This window comes from Anser cygnoides, chromosome Z, assembly GCF_040182565.1.
Source record: "Anser cygnoides isolate HZ-2024a breed goose chromosome Z, Taihu_goose_T2T_genome, whole genome shotgun sequence".
NCBI classification, from domain to species: Eukaryota; Metazoa; Chordata; class Aves; order Anseriformes; family Anatidae; genus Anser; species Anser cygnoides.
Genome location: NC_089912.1, coordinates 61,821,605 through 61,847,657, shown reverse-complemented (window position 1 = coordinate 61,847,657; position 26,053 = coordinate 61,821,605). Strand labels below are relative to the sequence as shown.

At 40.0% G+C, this 26,053-nt stretch overlaps 1 protein-coding gene across 12 annotated transcripts in view; it reads left to right on the top strand.

Moving 5' to 3' along the window:
- Positions 1-26,053, top strand: part of ALPK2 (alpha kinase 2) — an 89,648-nt gene that overhangs the window by 33,870 nt on the left and 29,725 nt on the right. For 5 of the 12 annotated variants that reach the window (XM_066987801.1, XM_066987802.1, XM_066987809.1 and 2 more), the window contains 3 exons: positions 1,123-1,171; positions 8,258-8,654; positions 13,532-13,644. In XM_066987801.1, the coding sequence (XP_066843902.1) occupies positions 1,123-1,171; positions 8,258-8,492 (284 nt within the window). In that variant the 3' untranslated portion in view covers positions 8,493-8,654; positions 13,532-13,644. Of the gene's footprint in view, positions 1-1,122; positions 1,172-8,257; positions 9,037-13,531; positions 13,645-16,643; positions 16,745-26,053 lie in introns of those variants that run through there. The other 7 variants (XM_066987807.1, XM_066987806.1, XM_066987810.1 and 4 more) reach the window with 4 other exon arrangements.

Genomic DNA, 26,053 nt, shown 5'->3' with positions numbered 1-26,053 from the left:
TCCTTCCAAAAAAGAACGGTGACGAAGTGCACTCCTCACGTACACTAAATGCAGCCCTTATGCTCTTCTTGGTGTGACTCCCTCCTCCTGCTCATATGCTGGGCCTGTATCCAACACAATATGCATATGTATATTTGAAACAGAGCAAGGCAGATGCTGGCTAAAGAAATATGGAATCTTAAAAAACTGCCCATATTGTTTAACATGAAAAAGCAGGAATCAGCAACATCTAAATGAGGCCCCTGAAATAGTTACAAGGGAGAAGAAAGAACAACATCCTAGCCTGAGGGAAGGAAAATGACAGAAATGGTATCTGAACCTGTACAATGATTGTTTACAGTGATTGTTGCCACAAAAGGACAACATACCTGCTGCTGCTGAAGAGAAACAACCTTCCTCTATGGTCATCCTGTCATTTGAATATTTGGCTGCATTTTTCAGGCATACCAGTTGGGATTTGTGAGTGTTCTCCAAGGAAAATGGTCTTGAGACCATTGTTTTCCTGTACAGACAAAATGCATACTACAGAACTGTTTTTTGCCTATAAAGAAGTAAACAAAGGGACAGAATGAAAAAAAAAAAAAAATTTTTGGAAACACTGAAGTAGAAAGGGATTTGGGCTTTCTCATCCAAAAAGTAAAAACAAGGTTGACTGACCAGGTTGATTAGCAAAGCAAATGTGAAATTCTTACTGATAAACGTTGTGGTGCAAGTTTGCAAAGCACCAAAAACATAAACCCATAAATAAATATAGGCATCTCATGGCAGGTGCATACGTGAAGATTCTAAATCTTTCTTAAAATGCAGTGATGAAAGTGTATCCCCCCCCTGCCAGTGACTATCCAGACAGGAAATAAGTTATGCTCTCTTTGTCACTTTGCTATCTGTAAATTACTGTAATGAGTTTGACTTCTAGAAAATTCCTAGTGATACAGAGCATAAACATCCTGGTTCTAATTGGGGTACTTTAAAATGTTCAAAAAATGGTGACAAATAGTTAAAATGAAAAAAAAAATGAATCAGGAAATAATACTTAAAGCTTCTATATATGGCTTTTTTGAATTTGAAAATACTGCAGAAATTCTAATGTAACACAAACTCTGTTTCCTTGATGTCTTGTAGGTGTAGGAATGAAGTTAACTGATGTTGGCATAGCAACACTGGCCAAAGGGTGAGTGAAAAATTGCTTCTCTACAGCGTGGTTTTGCTTTATGCATCAAACTCCTCATAGTGTAAATATTTTGTGGGAGGGTCCATTGGAAATTTATTCTTGCTTTAACTTTGGAAGAAAGCAATACGCATCAGATTCTTTTAAACTCCTCTTTTTCTTCATGTTTACAGGAACCCTTCTATAAGGGAAACACAATTGTTTTGTTTAAAGGGATGGATCTACAGTGTAGATTGGGCTTTGCTTTTGCTTTATGCCTCTGTTAAAATAGGCTTATTCGCGGGGCTTCTCAAGAATGAAATCAAGGTCTCAGGTGACTTACAAACAGGCTACTTAGTATGTCAGCTGGAGGAAGGTAGGGCTGAAAAAGCAGGGCCAACACTGGCTCCAGCCTGGGGTACAGTGAAAGACCTGTTGTTTTTTGTGCTGTCCGGAGCGTCTGACCACAGAGGAAATGTTTCTGATTCCAGCATGCTGTTGGAGCCAGAGCTCGAGCCGAGCTTGCACTCTCTAGCACCTGCCCCAGCCAGTGCAAATACAAGTGCTTATACATACCTAGCCCTACTACTAGATCCTGCTGCCAGTAGCTCAGGTGACCCTTTTCCCCTTTCTCTGTTCCACTGGAAGAAGAGAGAAAATCTGCCACTGTGGGATCTAGAGGAGTTGTCCTTTTTGCAAGGAAATTAAAGGGATGGTGCAGGGACTACATGAGGGAACAAAGCTAAAATCCCTCTTGCAGCTAGCAAAAGTGCCAATGCTTTAGAATATGTATTTCCAAAACAAGCTTTTACAGAGGCTCTGTTTTCAACTTAGAACTCTCTGAGTTTTTCTGCCTATAGCAAAGCAGAACAGAATATCCTGAGTTGCAAGGGACCCAAAAGGATTATCAAGTCCATAGTAGGCAGTAACCATTAACTTTTCTTGAGCTTGTGTTCTTGTCAGATGCATGGGTGGAAGGAAGATGTCTATTCAGCTTTGTATAGACCGCTTATCTGATATAAAGAGGAAGTGTGTTAAGAGATTTTCTGGTATGTCTTGCCCTTCTCTCTCAAAGGCAATAATTCTGAGCTATAACAAAAGATCTTTTCGTAATACTTAAGGAGGTCCATTTCCTAGTAGTTTTGTAATAGCTTCAGATCTTTTGGGAAGATTTAAGCATAGGCGTAAAGATGTAGGCCATTAATGTTCTAACTTTCTTTCACTTCTCTTAGGTTTCTGTTAATTAAAGCTTCTGGTCATATCACAGATAAACAGAGCCACTGACAGAAATAGGCAGTGAAGGCAGCCATCCGAATCAGCTGTCTGCTGGAAAGGGAAAGGGGTTGTGTGGACAGGGGGCAGCAAAATAGCCATGGTCCTACTGTAGTCCACTTTATCTGTACTATTGCCTGAAATGCTAGCCAGTGGCAGCTCTTTCCTGTACAGAGGGAAGAATCTAGATGCAGCATTTACCACTGTGGGGAAGGATGGTCAACCACCATCTATCCCATCTCTTGTATTGCAACAAGAGCACCGTGACCCCACAGGTTTGCCTGTTTCCCAGATCTCCCTCTTGGGAGAAACAAAGATAAAGAGTATGAAAAGCACTCTGGTTAATATTTTTTTTATTCAGAGGCTTACCTCTTACCTTAAATATGCTATCTTGTTTTCCCCAATAGTATCATGTTGCAGTGAGATCCAGAGATTTAACGCATACTGTAGTGATGTACTTTGTGTTATCAGTTCGAAGTTATCCTGGAACATGCAGTGATTCAACCCTTTAGTCATAATGGCTACAGAATTTTTCACCAGGAAAAGGTACTCCTTCCAGTATGGTTTTCTGTAAGCACATTCTTTCTCCAATGACTATATGTTATTCTTCCCCCAACACACACACACTTGGCTGTGTTGTATTGTCACCATTCTGTTTCCTGGCATCCTACACAGCTTTCTGGGTAAATGCGTGTGACAGGTGCTTTAAATTCTTATTCTTCCTTGAGAAACTGATAGAAGAAAACAGATTTGATCACATGTACTCAGTCCTTATACTGAAACGGAACTTGTCTATACACGCATGGTACGGGAGAAAATCCCTCACAACATCTTTTAGATTATTAAAAATATGACAACAGAATATTCTGGGAAAATCCTTAACATTTGCAGGCTGGCATCCCTTCAAAACTTACATTGGTTTACTCTTTTAGCTGTAGATCCAAAGTGAAATCAGTTGAAATATCATTTGAAATGAAATTGCATCGTCCTGTTGTAAAACAAAGAAGTCATAAAAACTTTATTTGGGCAACACTGTTCTCTGGAATCAGGAGATCTATAGAAAGGCTTCAGTTGATGTCATCCAGTTCACTATGGGCAATTACTCATATAAAAACACGTATTGGACTAAGGAAGAGGAAGGTGAAGTGAGAAAACAAATATACAATGCAAGCTGTAGTAAGGATCATCTCAGTCATATACAAAGAAATTCCCTTCATGTACAACCTCTTAAAAATGTTGATTATCACTTTGTTTGACATATAGCTAATGATATTGCTACAAGACAAAAAATAATTTCTGGTTCTGTATCTTTCTTTCATGCTCCTTTCCCAGAAAGGACACCGCTGCATTAATAGTCTGCCATTTGCTTTTTAATTCAATGAACCTGGATGGGAAAAACAAGTACAGAGAATTCATCTGTAGTACAGGTTATTGCTACCTTTGGTAGTGTACAACCATGCTAGTGAGAGATTTTATCTTACATGTCAGGGAGAACATGCATAGTCATACTTAACCAGAACTTATAGTGCAATTCTGCTATGTTTTTAACAGTATTGTTAGAGAAGACACAAAGCTGACTTTTAGTTGCTATTGCCTATACAAATCCCCATCAACCACTCCTTGCAGAGGTTATGACCTCACTGATCACAGTTAGGTCCTCCAGTTCTCTAAGCATATACTGATTACACCAAGGCAAAACAAAAATATCCTTGGGAAATGCCTCTGTGATCCTCGGTGAACGTAAGGAAAATCGTATTATTTCTTCTTGGGATGGAAATTAAATACAATTCTAATTTCACTCTAAAATTAAACTCGTGATCCAGGGAAAAAAGAAACTGAAAAAAAATTGCCCCCCTTCCCGCCTCTGTGCTCATAGTGTAATCAAGCTGACAAATAATCTAATGTCATGATACAAACTGTTATTGATGGCTTTGCAAAAGCAAATATGGCAACTGTCATGAATAATTCATGGTCATTATTTTTCCCCCAGTGCTTCTTGAAAACCAAGCATAATAAACAGCATATATTAAAATTTCATACCTATATTCAGAATTGCTCATTGCCATTAATTTTTTATTTTTTATTTTTTGGTTCAGACTCATATTCCAGGTCTGAACAAACATTTCAGAATGAGTATTTATGTATCCTTTGTCTTTATCTTTCTCTTCTTTCATGTGGAGAGGTTGATGTTTTCAACAATTAACATCCTTCAACATAATTCTGATCTTTTATCCTTTCTGTGGCTGTTTTACCAGTGAATAGGAAAGCAAAAGAACTGACAAGCAAAATGTAGTTTATCCAGTGCAGTGAAGTAGCTGCAATACAGTTTCCGTCAATAGAAGGTGAAGCCTAACTAGAATCAGGAAAGCCTGGAAAGTATTTTTTTGAAGTAGCCACTGGGGTGCACCAGAGTCAGGAAATACTCCTTTAAATAAGATATTTAGTACATTCTTTGAACATATACAAAAAATAGTACAACCTGGTGACTGGCTTTTAAGTGTGGGCAGTGAACCAGTTTAGCAGCTGTGCAAATTGTCCAGGTATTTATCCAAGAATGGTGAACAAAAAGATGAAGGAAACAGAAACAGTGACCCACAGTCATGATGATGAACAGGAGTGCTGTTTGCCAGGAGTGGATCTGAAAATCTGTCTGGTTTCAAGACAGTGATGGGTTTGGCTTGACCCAACATGGCAATGACAGGCATTGGGGAGTTTAAGCCTGGAGACAAATTCAGCAGTCACCCTTCACATTTAAGGAGAATTTGGTCTGGGCCGGACCCCAATTGCCAGCTTTGAGAGCTGGAATTCTGTCTGTGTTTTGTTTACCAGTCATCCAGTCAGTGAATTAAGAGAGAAAGTTGTGTAAAAGAGGAGACCTATTTTTCATGGCTCGAAATAGTCGGTAGGCTGGTGTTACTGAATGCAGAACACATGAGAGCAATATGGACCATGCAATTTAGAAGACATTCACTAATGCAGACCTTCTCCCTATTACACATACCAGAAGCTATAACAGCACGGAATGGTTTGAATTAAGCTCACAAGTCCTGCCAAATTACAACAGGGCTGTGTTCATTATGCCTGTACAGAAAAATGATGCAGTCTGGAAGCATCCAGGGAGGGCTGTGTGGAATCAGTGACAAGAAGCAAACAGCTGGGAGATCTCAGATGCAAAGCTTTGGTCTCACATCTCTAGATTAGTTTCCTATGGCCCACTGTAAGAACTGGAGCTGTTTGCATGCTGCAGAGCCAGGCTAGGCTCAGTCATGCCTCTCGGCTTCCAAAATGGACAGAGGGTGTTACCTACGCCCCATCTGTAGCCACAAGATCAAATGCAAATCTGTTATTCTAAGAGAAGGGAAATGAAGATGACTATTTAGGAGTAAAGCTAGTGAAATGATGTTTTTAATATAAATGTCCTGCCCCTTGTTCACAAGATATTTATGTTCTTATCTCTTTTACCAAAAATATCGGTAATATTTGTTGAACCCTAAAGCTAAAGTTAGTTAGAGCATTCAGTTGCTCATTTAAAGTGCCTTTTATAGTATTGTATGAGCAAAAGCTACTGTTACTGCTCTTTGTCTAGACATTCCTTCAAAGACATAGAGGAAGTGACAAATACTAAATACAGATGGGAAAGCAATTTGGACAGACCTTTATTTATTTAATGAGAAAAGTGGGATATTTTTGCTCAACTTTTTCATGTCAAGATTATTTCCACAAATAAAAGAATATTTTCAGAATTTTGTAGCACTTGAGCTTTCTGTGAGGGAGAAAACCCCTTGAAGAGATTTCCTTTAGCTGCAATAAAATGGCCACCAAAGAAGAACAAATGAGAACAAGAAAGTGTGTGGTGCAGCCACAAATTAGAATAACCATTATCCACTGCAGCGAAACTTCTTATTGAACTGCTAGCCCTGAATGTTCTTTATCATTAATGTTTCTGCCAGCTCAGCAGAAAATACCTACACAAACTGCAGGAGAAATGATGGCTCTCACTCAGTCTTGCAGCAGAAATGGAAAACTTCAGATACCAAAATAAGCAGATGCTACCCAAAGGCTGCACAGAGCTCCTTATCTGCTCAGATAGGTAATTGGCAGCTGCATCTGTTTTACACATGCTGCTGCAGCATCCAGCAGTGACACACCATGACTGTGCAAGGTGTTGTAACAACAGCTGCTTGAATTATTTGTTGCCACTGGCACTCACTGGAAAGATCCAATGGTTCATTGAATATTCATGGTAAATTAATCAGAATATTCAGTCTAAGTTATTGCCATTTGCTGGCAGCGTGTTGCTCTGCTCTGAGTAGTTTCTGGAGTCACCATCAATGCTTGATAAGATTTTCTTCCTAAGCACAGTCAGGTTTGTCTGGGAAAATTACGTTCTGCTGATGGCTGTAGTAAAGGAGCTCCAGTATAAGGTCTGAAGTCTATTACTTCCCCAGAGAAGCAAGAGAACACTTCCTTCTCTTACTGAGCCTCCGGTATAGTCATAGAGTCATAGAGCGGTTTGGGCTGGAAGGGACCTCAAAGACCAGGTAGGTCCAAGCCTCCTGCCGTGGGCAGGGACACCTCCCACTAGATCAGGTTTCTCAAAGCCTCTTCCAGCCTGGCCTTGGGCACTTCCAGGGATGGGGCATCAGGCAGCACTTCTGTGCTGGGCAGATGTGGAGGCAGATACCATCCCCCCCTTTTTTATAAGGAATTTCATTATATTTTCATCACTGGCACCATTCTTTTTTAGGAGAAAATTTGGCAAAATGTGTTGCAATAAAGATGTTTATCCATCTAAGAGTTTGAATGTCTCAGAGCAATGGTATTTTCTTAAACACTGTGCAATCTACATGAGAAAATAAGTTCTCTGGAATGCTGTGCAGGGATCATGTGGTGTTAATTTCAGTGCTAAATCTTTTTGTTTGTTTTGTGCAGTGATAACTCACAATATACATCTGCAGACTTTGTATGTCCAGTGAACCAAGAGAATAGGGTAGAAGATGAGCTTATTAAGATTACCAGACAAGAAGAGCACCCTGGTGTTTCTCCTCCCTTTTCTGCCCTGTCAATCTGGCCAAAAATGACTCCTTCAAAAAGCAGATGCAGCTTTTAAAAAGCTGCTGCAGCCTTTGAAATGCTGATACAGCTTAAAAAGCAGGTACCAGAAGGAAAGACAGCAACCAGAAGAGGGAAGTATGTGCTCTGTCTACTCCCTGGCTTTTCTAGCCTGCTGAAGAAGGGAGAGGTAGCAATGGGAGATAGTTGGTGGCTTGAGAACTGTGAAGGCTGGATGAGGCTGCTTTCTTGAGGAACCCTCCTTACATCCTTCTTCCCCAAGAGGCTTGGCTCCGTGAGATCTTGTAGTCTAATCCTGAGTGAGGGAAGAGCATAGCAGAGAAGTTATTTACATGCTTGGATGAAAACAGCCTCCAGTTCTGACAACACCTCCTGCTGCAACCTTGTCTCTTCCTGGTAGTCAAAAACACTGTTTATAGAGAATGATGTATGATGGATTTCATTTGTGTATTGCAAAGGAACAGTTAGCCAGCAGACAATTGTGTTACTAATGAAATAAAATGAAAAAGACTAGCCAGGCGGAGCAAAGCCCTTTCAGCCCTTTTCCGTCCTCTGTCACTGCTTATTACCTGGTTTCTTTCACATTTTAATGGCTCACTTTGCATATCTGTGGAAGAGTTAGTGCTTCTCAGAACAGCATGGGTGGAAGAGACTTGCTTAATATTGTCAAGTTGCTTTTGAGTCAACAGTCATACTCTGCCTCCCCTGTGCTGAAAATTAATCTTGAAATCCCATTTGGCTTTGTTTTTTTCTTTGTTGCTACAGATACAAAGGTTTTAAAGGCAACTGCTCGATTTCCTTCATTGAGCAGTTCAGAGCCCTCCACCAGTGCAATAAGTACTGTGAGATGCTGGGGCTGAAATCTCTTCGATCCACTCATCAAAAACAGAGGAAACCAACATCCACGAAAAGCAAAACTCTACCAAACTCACCGACTATTAAGAAAACAGTGCCCAAGAAAGCAAGAGAACCTAGAGACTTCATATCTTCGGAGCATTAAGTAGCACTGTCCCATCTTGTGAAAACTTCTCTTGAGGATATGTAATAGTGATAGGCACCAAGGCTCTGATGGGAGGATAATGTTGGTCTTTTACTAATGACGTTATTTTGAAGTCATCCTGATGCTGATGCCAGCAACAAAAAAAGGAGCTGATTCTATGGCGTAGGTACCTGAGATTTAAAAATAGGGCAAGGTTTTGAAGATAAATTAAGCCATCTGCCTGGATTGTCTTACAACCCTTCTATGTATCGGTATCTGTATGCTTTGAGTCATGGCCTCGGAGTGCACCGTGGGTTGCTGGAGAACATCTTCCCTTCCGTGTGTCTGTGCCTGTGAGACTGTGGGTTCAGCTGCAGTGTAAACATCAAAATATTTAAGATGCCACTTAGTAAAAGTTTTGCACAGTATTGTTGTTCAGGCTGCTCTGGAAAAGTTGTTTTCTCTCCCAGATCTTTGCATGTTGTAGTACTGCTGTATTTCTATTCTGATAATATTTTTCTCTACCTATATGTCTTTCAATACAAGACAGTCATTCACGATTGGACATTTGTGCCTTCTGTCCCACATAAAGATAGCTAGGATCTTTAAGTTTCTCACAAAGTGATGTCATCAACTTAAAAACGGACAATGTGTGATTCTCCGTAGAACTCCTTGCTTCCCAGAAAAGCTTCTTTGACTGTACAGCTAACCCTGTGGCACAGTCCTTTTGCACTTGCACCAATCCTATCGTAAGATAGAGGTCTGAAGTCTGCATGTTGCCAAACAGCTAGCATCTGGAATAAGCCATTACAGATGGAGATTATTTCAATAACTTGAAACATTTTCAACTCAAATAAGTACAAGGGCTTTTATGTGAGAGTTGTTTCTGAAGGAACATGAAAGGTACCTTTGGCCAGCATGTGACTATTAAGGAGTCACGATATATCCAGAATGTCTGGACAGGGCCAGAACTGGAAAAAGATACTGTGCTCCGTTATATGGAAGTGTAGCTTATGTGGAGATTTGCAGTCAAAGGAGGGAACTATGCATGGACTGCAGCAGGTTTAGTGGGCATCGTCAGTTGAAAACCCAACCTGCAGTGCCTACACTTACAATACAAACAGTACAAACACCAAACGTTGTCACACTTCTTATCCCTGTGTGACTACCAAATAACAGTGGTGCTGGGAACCCATTACCTGTATGGAAGCCCGGAGTGCAAGAGTCCCATCAGTGCTGAGGAAGATAAGTGTTTTCAAAATAGTTCTACTTTGCATTGATAAGCAGTGGGTGCCAAATAAGAAAGAAACTGGTGGGGAGTAGTTGACACTAGGAGAAGAAACTTACCTGGCTACTGTTTAGATGTAAACATTTAGACTTGTCATCCTGTGCTCCCTTTACAATTAATGAAGGTCTTGTCAATACAATTTAGAGCAACGTACAGGCCACATGAAAAACAAACACCTAAAATAGGTGTAAAATGTGAGAATAGGTGTAAAATGTGTAAAAAAGTGCCTATTCCTCTCCATTCAGAGTAAAGGAAGCAGAGACTGTCAGACAAACATCTGCATTTTAAACTTCCAGTGTTACATGGGATGGAGTTCTTCAGGGCTGTTATGAAACATTTGAGTTTCTATTCATTTTCTGTTAACTTAGGTGGAGGAGACCAGCTACAAAACAGCACTGCAGAAGTTTGAGTGGTATTGTAGTAAAATGTGAAACAAAATGTGTGGAAGACTATTTGAAAGATGAGTTTTTACATAGAAAATGCAAAAGAAAGGTGGAAACTTAGGAGAGAGTGACTGAAGTCTGGGACAAAACACTGAGAATAAAACCTTGGCAAAACAATTTCATTGCACTGAGGAAGGGGATTCATTCATTTCAAAAGAAAAGTGAATGACAACGCTGTGCTGCTGTAGAGAATCCGAAGTATCACGAGGAACTGGAGGTAGAAGAGGGTACAGAGCAGAAGTTCTGAAGGAGTTACCAAGCACAGCAGGCAGAAGGGGAGGTGGCTCAGATGAGGCAGATGGTCTTATTGGCACCGGCTGTCCTGTGGGGAAGAGATGTTCCCAGGGAAGTCCCATTGCTCTGGCTTCTCTGTTGGTCAGACCAGGACCCAGCCTGGGTTTACCCACCTCTCTCTCTCAGCTGGAAGGACGTCGGTGCCTATGAGGGAATGAGACAGTGTATGGCCAGAGTGCACCTAGCAATGAGGATAGCAGCAAGCCACTTTCCACTGCCATCTGACAGCAATCAGTGCATCACTTATTTGTGTCTGGAATTCTGCACTGTGATCCTGATTGCTTCTTGCAGTTCTAGCTAGCTCTGGTAGGGAAGAGAAGCTGCTAGGGATGGGGCATACCAGGAGCCCTGCTGTGTTCCAGCTGGAACCACTGGGTCAGCCAGGGGCATGCATGTCAGTGCCAGGCAGTTAGCAGGAAGCTGGAGACACCCAGCCTGGGGGACCACGCTTTTAGGCCAACTCTTTCACTGGGTAGCCTACATAGGGTAAACCCTTCCCCTTCTGTCATGGTGGGAGAGGTTCTGAGCAAGAGCTTTGCTCCAGACAACTTTCCATCAATGAGGAGTACCAAAGTGGGATAGAGGGTCTTCCACAAGGCTTTCCAGTTCTTCTGTATCCATACATGTCAATAGCGTGCTGGACAGTGTAACCCATCCAGTTTAGGAGGCTGCTTGCATATCAGAGCCAGGGAACACTGTAAGAACCCTGCATAAAACCATGAGAGGCCTGACCTAGCTGTGGAGCTTGAATTCCCCCATGCCCTCCTGTAAATGGAAAAGGCTCACTCAAGGATTATTGCATGATCCAGATGCTGTGTGTGCACATGCGCATGCGTGTGTTTGCAGGCCACCCTTACGTTACCTGAAGTACCCTTTTCTGTCTTTCATGTAGGAGCTGAAAAGTAGTTCCCTAGCTTTCTAAAGTAGCCAGCTCATGCTTGTTCATCTTTGGGAAGGAAGTTTGCTCCCCTTTCCCCTCTGAAGTGTTCTGCTTCCTGATATTCCTGGTATCTAAGAGAAAGTAAGAGAAACCATTGAGAAACCAACCTCCCATTGCAACCTCAGAGAATTAGTTTTGTTGATATTTTATGCCTGCCTAAAAACATCACCATGCTTCATTTACCTGGTGTGTTCACTACTGATGAGACCCCTTCACTCTTGTGAGACCCCACCTGGAGCACTGTGGACAGCTCTGGGGGCCCAGCAAAAGAAGGACATGGACATACCAGAGTGAGTCCAGAGGAGGCCACAAAGATAATCAAGGGGCTGGAGCACCTCTCCTACAAAGACAGGCTGAGGGAGCTGGGGGTGTTAAGCCTGGAGAAGAGAAGGCTCCAGGAAGACCTCATTGCAACCTTTCAGTGCCTAAAGGACACCTGCAAGAAAGCTGGGGAGGGACTCTGTCAGGGAGTGTCATGATAGCACAAGGAGTAATGGTTTTCAACTACAAAAGGGTGGATTTAGATTAGATATTCGGAAGAAATTCTTTACTCTGAGGGTGGGGAGGCACTGGAGCAGGTTGCACCATCCCTGAAAGCATTTAAGGCCAGGTTGGATGGGGCTTTGAGCAGCCTGTGGCAAGGGGTGTGGAATTAGATCCTTATGGTCCCTTCTGGCCCAAACCATTCTATAGGAAAACCTAGAAATACACTGTTTTAGAGCACTCTTTTTTTTTTTTTTTGTAATAGAACAAAAGCTTCAGTTATAATAATGCACATGATCCTGTTAAAATTCAGTCATTGCCCTTGAGTTCAGCTACATGTGCAATTACAGTGAAATAATTATACATTAATAGCTACCAAAAGTAGAAAATGCTTAAATGATTATCTCAGTTTAAAGCCATCTCGACAAGTTTTAAAACCTTGCTCTGTCATAGTACTCGCAGATCATTGCTCTTCAGCATATCCAGAGGAAGTAGAGTTGAGTCTTTGCCTTTTATTTGTTTCCTTGCTGCCCTGTCCTGTTTCACACTTGCTCAGCTGTCTGTTGTTCAGCCCACCTGTGTCTGGTTTGTCTGACAGGTGGGAAGTGTGTAGCAGCAATACCTTGTATTTGCAGGTCCCTCAAAAACATCCCCAGTTCCTGACTGACACTTCTGGGTCACAACATGAAGAGTTTAAAATTTAGATAGTCTGATAGTGATACTGAGAGAACTCCAGTGTGCACATTGGAAACAGATGGGAAATAGTGATTAACAGACCAGTTGTCTGGCTGTCTCTAAATTTTCACATCAGATTTTTGAAAAGAAAAGGGAAAAAAAAGACTTTAAAAAGACTTTATTAATATTTGCTGTCCTTTTTAGACTGATAATTAGGCACTCTATTCACTTTAGTCTTGCTGTTACAGAACATACATATATATCTGGTACCAGGGAGTAGCTGAAAATGCTATTTGAAAAAGAATGAAAGCTGAGTGCATGTGATCTCAACTTTGTACAAAGGTCTGGGCCATGAAACCGGACTGGGAGGACAAGGTTTGGTCCTATTAATGTCAGTTGACTTCAGTGGCACAGGAAAGGTTGACCTTGTAGAACTATGGTTTTACCTTGGTGTACCTGTGTTACTAATATGCATCAGCTGGCTGTCTGCAAAATGACAAGCAGAGAAGTCATAGCTGGCAGTAGGGTAAACAGCATTCGCATTGGGCTCTAGATTTAATGGCCCATTGAGATGAACGGGAGAAAGAGCTATCTGTTTTACAGACAGTGTTTTAATCTGAGCCAAATTCTGGTTTTTGTCTTTTACATAATGAAACCAAAGCACTGTCTGTAAGCAAATCAAATGAATTTGTATTCCAGTCCCAGCAGATACATCAGCAAGGCAGAAACTAGAACCTGTTTTTTAAGGAGCATTTACAGATTAATTCTTGTTCTTAGCAGTTGTGTTATTATTTTAATTGGTATTCCTAAGCACATACAGAATAGATAAATTGCATTGTATCCTAATAGCAATTTTAAAATGTTATGCTCTTCATAGGGCTGTACTGTAGTTTAGACTGAAATGCTAATGCTTTGTGGTTTAACTTCTGTTATACAGACTAACAATGATAAAACACTCAAGAATGGAGGGCCAACAAAGCTTCTACAGGATGTTCCTTCTTCAGAAATAATTCATCACATGAATGTCATAGAGATACTGAGTTTTTAGAGGTATGTGTCCCTATAAATAAACTGATAATTTTACCCGTTCTTTCCCGGTTTTAAGCACATTAAAAAATAGCTAAGCTGCAGAGAAAACATTTTCAAGAACACCAAAGGGATTTCAGAGTATAGGTCCACATCTGCAAAATATTAAGCATGTAATTAGATCTTTTTTTCCAAAAAGTATATGGTATACTTAGAGCCTTATTGCTCAGTTGAAGTTGTCTGCCTCGTTCCCTTTTGAAATTGAGCCTTGAGACTTTTGAAAATTTTCCCTGAGTGGTCAGAAGTGCTCAAAGGTGACAATGACTGAATTAGAGTACCTCAGTCCCGAATGGATTCAGGAAGGCAGCTGAGTTTGGGCTTTTGAAAACCAGTGCAGAGCTGCTGGAATCAGCTGCAGATCATGGTGCCAGCTTTAGATCTTAAATAGCAATCCTACCCACAAGGACAAAGTTGTTGGGTATAGAAAACAGTCAGCCTGGTCCTGAAATATGGGGAGGTATGTCTGGAGTCTTTTCTGTAAGACTGGAGATTTGAGAAACTTTTAACCAAAATGACGGTAACATTTTTTAATCTGTGCAGGAAGATAGGTCCTTGCCATAAAAGTTACATTATTCTTCATTCCAAGTTTCAAAATTAAAAAAGTCAGACTGCTAAGTTTCAGGATTTGAATCTATGAATAGCTAGTCTTGGATGAATAAATCATTGCAGCACTTTGCTAAGTAATCCCAGCCCTTATGCACACACTAGCTTTACAGATTGCTTGGCCTTAGGCCTCCACAATTTTTGAAGGCAGTAGATTCATTTCAAATGCTGTGCCTCTAATGTTTATCCACTTGAAGTAGATGCAAAATAGAGGACACAATTAGAAAAAAGTATGTTTCCCAGTCGATTCCTTATAAACCAAATAGTAAGAGAAAATCACATGCAATTCTTACTGGGGGAACTTTTCAAAATAACTCCTGCAGCTTAACCTCATGTAACCTAACAGTGAACTGCAGAAATACATCTTTGTTATATCTTCATTTCTTTTTTTTTTCTTTCTTTCCTCTTAAGGAAACTTCAGTATATCTAATACTTGTGTGGGTGTTGTAAGGGTCATGTCGCTCTATAATAAAAGCCTCAATAAATAACTTTTTATTTTTGAGTTTTGAGAGCACAGTAGTAATAATAAGGAGAGAGGATTAATCTGTGCTGCTGTCTCCTGGCACAGAGCACTAGGGGAAGGTAGGAACTGTTTGCACACATGGATGTTTGACCAAATATTTTAAATGGATTTCCATAGTAATATTACAAGTGGAACCTAGAGAGCCTGTACTACCATTCCACCAGTGAAGTATCAGCAGTGGTGATAGATGTTTTGCATCTCTAAAAGAATGAATGATGTGGAATAAGCTGTGGTGACACTGCAAATTGTAGAACTAGTCCAAAATGAAACACCTAATCTCCTGCTCTTTCTGTTGATATAATACGGATATTGTGCTCAGACAAGCAGCACATATGTTCACTGAGTAGGAAGAGAGAAAGAGCGTAAGATGTTCTTCAAATAAGAAAAATTGCTGTACCAGTAATCAGGGGAAGGGCAAGCAATACTGGTACAAGCTTCCTAGGCAGCAGGCATAATGAGGGAGGGGAAGGATTTTCCTCTTTTTTCTTTGATTTAATAAGTCTTGGACAGCAGAATGCTGGCTTTGGGAGCCTTTCTGTTGCTGCTGGATTCTGGCTACGTTGCTGGACGACTGAAGTGGCTTGTTTTGCAACAGTGGCAGAACAATGTCCCTTGTTAGTTTTAATGCTTATTGGTCTTATAGATGCCTTGTGCATCTAAATTTGTGCCAAAAAAAAAAAAATCCCCAAAAGTTAGCGATGCTATTGCATGTGCCAGCAAGAAAGTGATCAAATCTATGAATGTGGAAATGAAAACAGTTAAGTCTTTTCTTCCACCAAAGTGGACTTCAGCAGCAGTCTAGTGTTCAAGACGGGCCACCATGACCTGTTGTTAGGGGCATTCAGTAGACAAGCTTCAGGATTCAACGGCTTCAGGATTCAACAAGACTTTCCAACCAAGTGAAGCTTTCCCTTCCATGCCTGTCCATGAGAGCCAAAGGGTGCAAGCATGTCATATCAGCTCTTGAAGCCAGCTCTTTCCTGATGTGGCCAGTTTTACAGAAACAGGAGATGCTCCTTTTTAAATCTTCCACCTGTCTTTCCACTTTCAAATAACTCAGAAAAATATGTTTTTCTTTTAGATACTAGCAGGACTGGGTATGCATTTTTTTGCTATAGCTACCAAATAACACAGTTCCTACTAGGGGCTACTGCAAGCCCCTGAAGCAATTTTTTTCTGGGCCTTTGTAATGTTATCCAGCTGACTAATCAGCATAAGCACATGGCTGCTCAGGGCACTGAACCAGCTGAGGAAAGTGCATGGTGGATGGGTTCCAGGTGCAGATCCATTTTTGCTCATGGATTTGCATGTGAATGCAGCTGTGCTGCCTCCAGGGGTAAGTGATAACTGAAATCAGTACAGCTGTACTACTGAGCTAAACCTTACACAGCAGAACAGGATTTGTGCAGTGTCACAGCTTGTGCTGCTGCACCGTGGTCCCAGAACCTGTGGCACTGCTGGGTGTGACACTACAAAAGTGGTTTTGAAGGAATTACCTCGGCTCTGGCATAGCTGATGCTGGACCAGGGTTAACAATATCTTTGTATTCATTGGGTGTCTACATGGTGTTCTCACTTGTGTTCTTGGCCTTACCTCTCAGCTTGAGCTGTCCCTCAATAAAGGTAATAAAGTCTCCTTCGTATGGTACTGACCTAGCTTGGGTCTGAACCCTCACCTTCCTTTTCTACCTTTGAAGCACCTTGCTCCTCATGCTTCATGTCTTCTGCGCTTCTCTTTCCACCATCTCACTCCCACTTCTCCTTCATATTCTCTATCATTGACTTTGCTCCTTCCCCTTCCTTGTCACTGTGCCTGATGTTTATTTTGGATTGGAAAGGGGAAGAAGAGCAACTCATCATAAATGGCTGTCAGCCCATCTGGGATGATCTGTGTTTCTGGAATGCAGGATCTGGGGAACTGCAAGCTGAAACGACATTGGTAAGATCCAGAAGGCTAAAGGTGACAATGTCTGCACTGTGTTTGTCTCTAGCCTTGTCACTCTGTAGTACCTGTACCATCAGGACTGTTCCAGAACAGAAGAGCTGTCCGTGCAGTCATTCCTGCATCTGGCTAATAATAAAGTATACTCCATGCACACAGGTGTGGGCCATCCCTGGTTTAAACTTCTCATTTTTGCCTAGTGTGTAACCACTTTGAAGCTACTAAACAACAGGCTTTGTACCTAGCCATGTATTTTTTACTGCCTCAGAAACCCAGTCTTGAAGACAGGACTGATCTGCTGACAAGATCACCCTAATTAAATTAGGCTACAAAGGAATTTTTTTACACATTTTTATACGTTCTGGAGTATATATTTTTATTTAAAAAAGTAAATATTAACATCCTTGAAATACCTAGAAATGTACTGGACAAAACACTAAATAATACTCTGTATGGAAGAGCTCAGGAGATACTGTCCATCTCTTAGTTCCTATGATTTAAATCACAAGAAACTTGACTTTTAAATTACCCTTGTTTCTTCATTTTTATCCTACAATCTTCCTTCTCCCTGTAGGCAGTAAGCTTTATATTCTTCCTTATGCAAGAGTGTTCCTGCACTGGTTAGTCCGGAGGCCACAGGATTACTCTCCATTCAGATATCTTTTATTGCTCTATCAGGTACCTGCAGGTTTCCAGAACAGATGGAAACAAAAGAAAAGGGAGAATACAAAGAGCAGTTAGGATATATATAAGGGGTAGGAAAACTGCTCTTTGTTCCTCTGTGAAGACCAGAGGTTGTTATTATCGTTTGAGGTGCTGAGAATTCTTTTTACAAAAATCTGGACTAGAACTGAATTTTACTATACAATATTGTAGTTATTCTGATAGTTTTCAGCAGTATGCATATGCTACTGACTGTTGCACAGCAATAACTCATGGAAGAAAACGAGGTTTAGAGAATAAAATTAACTTACTGAGCATGTTCTGTTGGGAAAAACTGTAATGAAATTGGTTGCAAATGGAAGCACTGTATAATATATGAAGGATAAATATATCTTCCAACAGCACTCTACACATCACTGAAATACAGCCATAGGAAGCTTCCTATTCATTATGTATGCCTGGTTATTTAACAATCAAAATTTGGAACATGATGATGAACCATGAACATGCTGAATTACAGTTACCACTCTCTTTGCAAATCAGAAAACAATATTCTGTGAGCCTAAATCTTGGATTATTCAATGGAATTTAGGCCCCCTGTTACATTGTTTGTTCCTGGCTTTCATTAATCCCTTTGAAAGTTCCCACAGTCGATTCTTACTCTTCACAATAGTTTTCAGGAGAACTTCTATGAGGAGATTGTGTCCCTTCCCAAAAGAGCAGGTTCAGAACATAAAATGGTGGACTTGAGCATAGTGCTGAAATTGTACATGCAGTTGTGATATGGAAGGGAACAAAGCTGCAAGCATTTGAAACATGAATAAATGTTGTTTCCAGTTAGATATAATAGCTTTTTATCAAATTTTTGAAAGGTGTTCTGTTTGAAAAGTGTTACAAGCATCTCGGCCAATTAATGTTTGAAACCTGTATGTTTTAATTGGGTGCCAAAATAAGAGCCAGGGTTTGACTACATCAGGTAATTGGCTTCAGTACTCTATTGTCATGGTCAATCCAACAGGAAAATGAAAATCCCAAGCCAGCCTTGTTTTTCAGAGGTAGAGTAATTACAGCTGCATCGACTGCAATGAAATCCACTTTCCCAACACTGGTGTTATGATTCCTTCAGAATTCTATGATTCTGTGATTCAGATGATTCTTGTGCGCTTTACAGTGCAAATCTGGAAATGCACATAGAGTTACGTATTTCCCATGTATTATTGTGGGTTTACTTGTAAAAGGAGTCATCCTGGCAAGTAGAAAGCTTTTTTATTCCACAGCACAGTAGAATGTATTGCTACAGTTCATATACTTTTCTGAATTGATGTCCGATCTACCAGTAGCTATTTAGTGTGATAATGGCGTTTGATAGATTGGACACAAACACCATTGTCACACTCCACAGCTCTCCTAGTAGATAGTTAGTTCATGGAAGAAGTAATATGCACACATGCAGACTTCAGCATGGAGACTTCAAAGATCTGCAAAACACAGAGAAAAGACCATCAGTATGCATACCTAATGTGTGGCACATCAGGGTTCTCACCAAGGAAGCGGGAGATAGGATTCAGCATTTTTGTCTCAGCTAGCTGTGGACATCTGAAAGCTAAGTAGCTTTGAATGTGCCTTTATAGGCAAAGGAAATGGACAGGCACTTTTAGAAAGTCAGCAGCGCTGTCCTAAGAGACAAATTTATGGAGAGAGGGATGAAGCATTCTCTGCAAGGACTTTCACCTTTCTCTTATTGATGGAGATAACTCAGAATAAGTGCCTGACTTCTATAGATATATGTTAGATCACAGTCATGATGCTAAAGACTATATTTGTTTTCCATATACTTTATGATAGCGTTTTAGAACCAGCTTACTTAGACAGCAAGTTGGTCTTCTCCTCCAACTGTTTCATTCAGTGCAAGTTCTTCTGTGACACTTCACATCCAACAGTGAATTAAGCGGTGTAACTAAGGTACACGATTATTGTTTCTTCTTCACGGTTGTGTTTGTTGTTTGACAAGACAGAGTACATTTCTGTGTTTAACCTGCAAGTCTAGTAACTTTTCTGCACATCCTCAGTAAGTATTAAAAAAAAAAAAAAGAAAACAAAACTGTAAAAGATTCTATTTGTGAGGAGTGGTCTATGAGCATTCAAAAAGTTACTGAGTATCACCTTATGCACAGTGATTTCTTAAACCATGGGTATTCAGTTGGATGTTATGATCACATCTGAATACTGCAAAGCAGCAGAGAAAATAGAGAAGAAGGAACCCAGAGAAGGGAGGACATTAGAATTAGAAACCAGAGCTTAGGTATCCTGTGCAGATAGAAGGTAGCTTTGTGAAAATGCAAGCCAGCTAGTGAACGTTCGTTAATAGCAATAACAAAATAAATTACTAATTGATAACAGTAATGAAGCCTACTAACTTAAAGAAAAAGGAGAACTACAGAGTGTAAGTCCTGTATTCCTCTAGAATTGTATTAAAAAAAAATCTTTCAGGGAGAGCAGAGTACATTAAATATTAATTTTCAGTTTTTCAAGAATTTGGTAAGATTTCATATGTGCTTAGTTCAGCAGTGGTTTCTTGTGGCTACAGAAAGCTTGAACTTTCTAACTCAGAAAAGAATGCTGTATGGACTGGTTAGAAGCACCCTTCTGACATGTTCCTGAGAGGGGAAGGAGTTGTCTTTTTGTGCTGGGAGAAGAGAACAGAACATATTAGTATAATGCTTTTAAAACATCCATCTAATTTTTTATGCTTAATTAAATGCATTCACATTTTTATGTATTTTATGTATTTGGGAGTATTTGCTGCCCATATATAAGAAAGCTACACCTTCTTATAGTCTTCTGGATCTGATAGCACTTTATCAATAGAAAATGTTAAGCATCATTCAATAGGTAGACTTCTCAGATCCTCAGAACTCCTCCCATGGGTTTAGCCTTTCTGTCAATCTCATTTTTTTTAATCTGTCCTAATTCACTCCCCTGATGATGTGTCATTCTCACACAGTAACAGCCTTAGCACCTCTGCTTTATTCCCAGTCTGCTGTCAGCAGTCCCATCGTACATTCCAGCTGAGAAACAAAAGGGAGAGGCATAAATCTCTATCATCAGCTGTTTGTAAAATATAAATGTTTGACAGAACTGAGGCATATCAGCTGAGTGTGGTACAGCTGTGGAGGGAAATCACAGTTCTGTACTTGTTCAGACCAAGTGGTCATTACTTTAAGTATCAGCTTTAAGGAGAGGCATTCCCTAGCTTGAATCAGGGCGTGCTGCAATTTGTGAGAAGCAGAGGTCTGTGTGCCCCAAAATAAGAGACTGTGTATGGGCAACTGCCACTAGGTCAGCTGAAGCACTGGAGGTAGAGGGAGTAGGACATGGCTCTCTGCAGGAAAAGCTCCAGCACAGAAATCTGCTCTCCAGGTGACACACAGATTGAGGGCTACTGCAGAAACAGCAGCCCTGGCTTGAGAAGGTGGAATGAACTGCAACAGAAAATGTTTAAGGATAAGGGCCTAGGGCTTCCAAATATTGATTTTTATACGTAGATCATCAGGTAGGGAAATCCAGCTCACTGTAGTCCACAGCAATCTAAAGTTACAGTGTCAGCAGAGGGGAGACACTAACTCACAAACTAGCTGACTGCCTACATATATTGAATAAAACTGAACCACCAGAATACTTTGCACAGTGTAACAAAAGTACTTTTTGCAATCCCTACCTTTTGGTGCAAGTTTATCTCTTTTATGGAAACTTTTTTGTAAATGTCATGTAGTTCAACTTGTATTGATCAGTTGGTGCAGACTCATTGGAGCTCTGAACCAGTAAAACTACTGATTTACAAGTACATGTAATCAAACCTCAGAGTAAGTGTGACTTGGCAGCCTGAGCTGAGTTCTGAGTGGCCCTTGGCTGGTAAATAGCAGAGAAATGAACTGTCACTAGCTGCTTACCATGTCGGATTGTTTTGTGTTTTGAACATGATATTACAAATGCTCTGTCATTCCCACCTTTGTCAAAGAAGCAAGCCTATAAATGCTTGGGCAGGGCTGAAACTTTTCCAAATGCTTTATATCTTTGACTGACTTTGTGTTTTGAGTCTGCATGTGCTGTGGGGAAATGCATACGCAGAGTGGTTGGGCAGATTTGCAGATCCACAGACAGGTCAGGCCACTGTGAAATCACAGCTATGAAGGAGTCACCTCCAAAAGAAGGAAAGGGTATGCAGCACATCCTGTGCATCAAAATGGCAGTGAGTTTTTTGAATTAATGACAGGACACACAGTCACATGCAGAACACATTATGTCTAGTCAGGATGTGGCTTGCTGAGGTCCAGAGACTATTTTTAATAAATGTGTCTATGCTTTAGCTGGTGATAATTAGAAATCAATGCCAAATAGACACAAGTACTATACATTGCTTTATAACTCATCATGATATTAGTGGTTTCCCCCTTTACCTTTCCCCATACACATTTTACTTAGCATTATATCTGCATGAGAGAAGAAAGGTTAACCAAGATCCTACTCTAAGTTCGCTAAGGTAAAGTTGGACGGTCACTGGCATATACAGTGTCAAGAGCTGCAGCAGGGCACTGGCAGATGTGCCTTTATGCTTTCTTGTGAAATGTTTATGTCAGTAGATAGCCAGACAATTACAAGCAGGCAGTTTTATAGTTCCACAACTACATGGAAGCTGCCAGCAATTCAACAGGAGTATTTCCATGAACAAAAGGTAATGAAAGAAAGAAATGGCCACCAGCTTTTAGTACTGCAACTCAAAACAACAGATTAGTACAGGGAGGAAACAGAAAATAATCAGCACAGAAAAAGAAAAATCTACTTTTTGCTTTTCTTCTACTAATTGTTCATATAAAGAATATTACTAGAATGTTCCAGTTGAGAAGATCATGGTGAAGAACAAAAGAATTTTTCGAGAAGTATCTGAATATGGATCACAAAAATTGTCCTTTTTATATATTCAGACTTGGAAGCATTCCTGTAACCCTGGTGAAGCCTAGGCATGCTTACAACCAACTTTATTTTTTCCTAAAGCTACCTAATCTCTTTAATAGGAAGTGCAGGCTGAGATCACTATGTACAAGACATTAAATCCTGTTAAGTTACACAAGCCACGGGCATTTGCAGACATTTTGATATGCCGAAGTGCTTATTATTCAAAACTCATTTATGCTATTTAATTTTTGTTAGTACATGTTAGCATTTCCTTTTCTTTATGTGAAGCAAGCACAGGAAAGCACTTACCATCTCACACGACTAGCAAATGATCCCATGGTGTGTCGTTAGGATGTGTCAGAACTGAAATTCTGTTGTATGACATTTTGATGACTATCACTGTATTCGGACCGTTGGAGATCTTGGTTTTCTTTTACGAGTCACAGCAGTGGTCAGCTGTTGAAAGCCTCTGTTTCCAGTGGTCACCTTTGCCTTGCCCTTTATGGGATCCTGAGGTTTTAAAGTAAACAATTCATTCTCTTTCTGATAAGACATATTAAAATATTGATCTGGGGGTGGGAGATGGCCCTCACTGCACAGAGCCAGAGTCACCTTCAGTCAAACAGATTGAAGAACAGGGGAAAAAAATCCTTGACAGCTCCATTTTCTCTCCCTTCAGAGATGACATACGTGGGTAGGGAAAAATACATTTTTTTTTTCAGCTGCCTATTCTGCTTAACCCCAAGATGAAGTGTTTACTAGGTTTTCATATTAATGGCTTACTTGTAGCAAGAGTGAATTCATCAGTTCTTTAGATCACAGCTCTAATCTTAACATTCAGTGCTGGACCTTACCAATCTATTTATTTATTTATTTTGATTTACTGCCTTTTTGTGCAGGAATTTTCGTAACTCTGCAAGAGTCCATTACATTTTTAATTAGTGTCATTTTCCAACTCACCTATGAGATTGGGGAAAAGTCTGACTTCAGTTAAGCCTATCTGAACACTAATGGCAAAAATGCTGCCTAATCATAGTGTAGTTCCAGTCTCAGATACACTAATAACATAATAATGGCAGCAGACATGAATAAAAGAGAAAGGTGCGTAACTGTGCTTTTTGTGCAATAAAGGAGCTATATTTAGAGCAGTCATATCACTGCATTTATAGTGCAGTAATAGGGTTTTTTTTTGCCTTTTGAAAAACTGCAGAATCATTATTAGGGATATAATGACACATTTTTCTAAACATAGTTGTAAAAGCAACGTCACTGTGCCATTTCCAGTTTTGTTAAAGATTTTAATTAACACAAAGCACAAATGATTAATGCTAACAGGTGCCATTTAGTAGGGAAGTGGAGAATGAAATGAGACAGGAAAGGAAAAAGGCACATGCCTGAGTGTTGGCTTTAATACTCTGTGCTGTATGATAGAGTATTGAAGAAAGTTACTGAAATTAAGAATTTTGTAAGAACACAATCCTAGTCACTTACTTGTAGGTTAAAAGCACCTGTAGTCTGTGCTGCTTAACTTCAGGTGTTCTATGAGAAAGGAAAACCATGGCTACCTGCCAAGCTCAGCTGGCTGTGCAGCTACTTGCATGCACTGATATCATCTCATTTTTTATCCTTAAAAAGACATGAACTTGAAGTCCCTGTGATTAGAGCTTTTTGATGGTGCTCTCAGCCTTTGTGTTACCTTCTGCCTTTGGCCTGTTCAGGAAACGTGGTGATGCAGGGACTGCTTTTCATTTGGTGCTGATAGTGCTTGTTTTCAGTGAGAAGTGTCTCAGCTGGGACATGTACGTGCACACAGCATAAAGAAGATGGAATTAATAGTAGAAGCAGCAGCATTAGTAGTAGGTCATAGTCTGCTTATAGTACTAGAACAAGTCTAGGGAAAAAACTTACTGAAAAATTACCTGTACAATTATACCAGAGTTCTGGGTGCAAACAACACGTGCTGTTCTGAAAATATGGAGGTACATCTACAGCAGGTATCTGGCAATAAACTTATTAATAAAAAGAGGACAAAGCATCTCAAAAATAAAAAAAATCATCCTGATCTTCAAAAATAATGGAGAAAAACTAAAATGCGCTACGTTTCTGTGCACAAAAGAAACACCACTTACTCAGTGTTTTGGGGGATATGTTTCTGAATAAAAGCTCTTTTCTTCAAAATGGCAATCTGCAGTTGTAAATGAAATACATGTGAAGCCGCAGGTGAGAGTCTGAAACAGCATTGCAACATTCATTACTGTTGCAGACTGGTTTTGGTCCAATTCTGTGAAATTAAATGCCAAATTATTTGGAAATTCTGGAAAAAAAAGAAAAAAAAAAAGAACTGGTTTGTTTAAATGTCAGTACAGGTGACACAAGGACAAATAATGCAATACCCACTGCACATTCATCCAAGAGGCAAATTCTTCTCTTGAAAAAACGTACGTATGACCCCAAGCAAAATTATCTAACTTTGAAGTTCTAACTAACTTTGAAGTTGGCACTGCTCAGAGCAGAGGAGTGCTCCCTGTGACCTCCAAAGGTCCTTTCCAACCTAAAGAATTCTGTGATTGTCTGACTCCATTTTATGTGCACTGCTCCTGTTAACTAAGGTGTACAAACACTGAAATTTAGCCCATGGAAGAGTTCTTTCCTATCATTTTTCTTATATGTAACATGGAGGATATAAAGTGTGAAATAGATATCTGAGGAATGAAGCATTTTCTGTGTGGAAAGAATGAACGAACAACTGCAAAATTGTGGGAATGATAATTTACCACAGAAGTAAAAACAGGACTTTCCATTCTGGGAAGTTTTTCACAATGGGATGAAGGAGATGGGCAACTGGACCCTCAGTTGAGATTCTGGTCTGAAAAATGTGATTCTGTAAGATGTAGAGATTTAAAGGGAAATTACTGAGGCACCAGTCCAAGGAGACTCCCATCCTGCAGTCCTGTGAAATAGACATTTAAACACTTTCTTTTACTTCGTTTACTTAGATTACCAGCCTCAGAACTTAACTGTTGTACTAATGGCCATTCACATATGAGAACTTGAGCTATACCTTTATGGCTTTACTCAGCCTCTATCTTTAATGAGCTTACAGTGAATGCTTTTAGAATTAAACTGATCTGGGGTTGGCTGTTTTATCTATGGAAAATTTTACAATCCCCCAGCTGTGGGCTTTCAGACTAATCTTGGTCAAAGTTTTAGGCCACATTTTATGGAAAAAACTGACACGTATCTAATGATGTATATGAATTTGTCCCTTTGCTATGACATAGTAATTTCTGTAAAGCTATGCTGATTTTTGTCAGTTTAGGGTATGACAATTACATTTGTGAGAGGAAATTGCTACAGGAATTACTGGGCTGGAAGTGGGCAAAATTAGTATTTGTTTGTCTTTTTATTACAAATTCCTACAATATTCCAGAGGCAACAACCTTCATGAATATTAAAGGAAGCACATTTTCCTGGCACTAATACTACAATATAATAGGCAAAGGTAAGGTGTATATAGCACTAGGACAACTTAGATCACAGCAGTGAAAATTTTGTGACCCTTGTTAGTCAACGGCTAGGGGTTAAAGATTACCTATGCTGGTCATTCTGACTACTAGATAGGGAAAGATTAACTTAAAGCATTATGAAGTAGAGCAAAGGTATTTAACCTGGAAAACATGATCTCTCCTG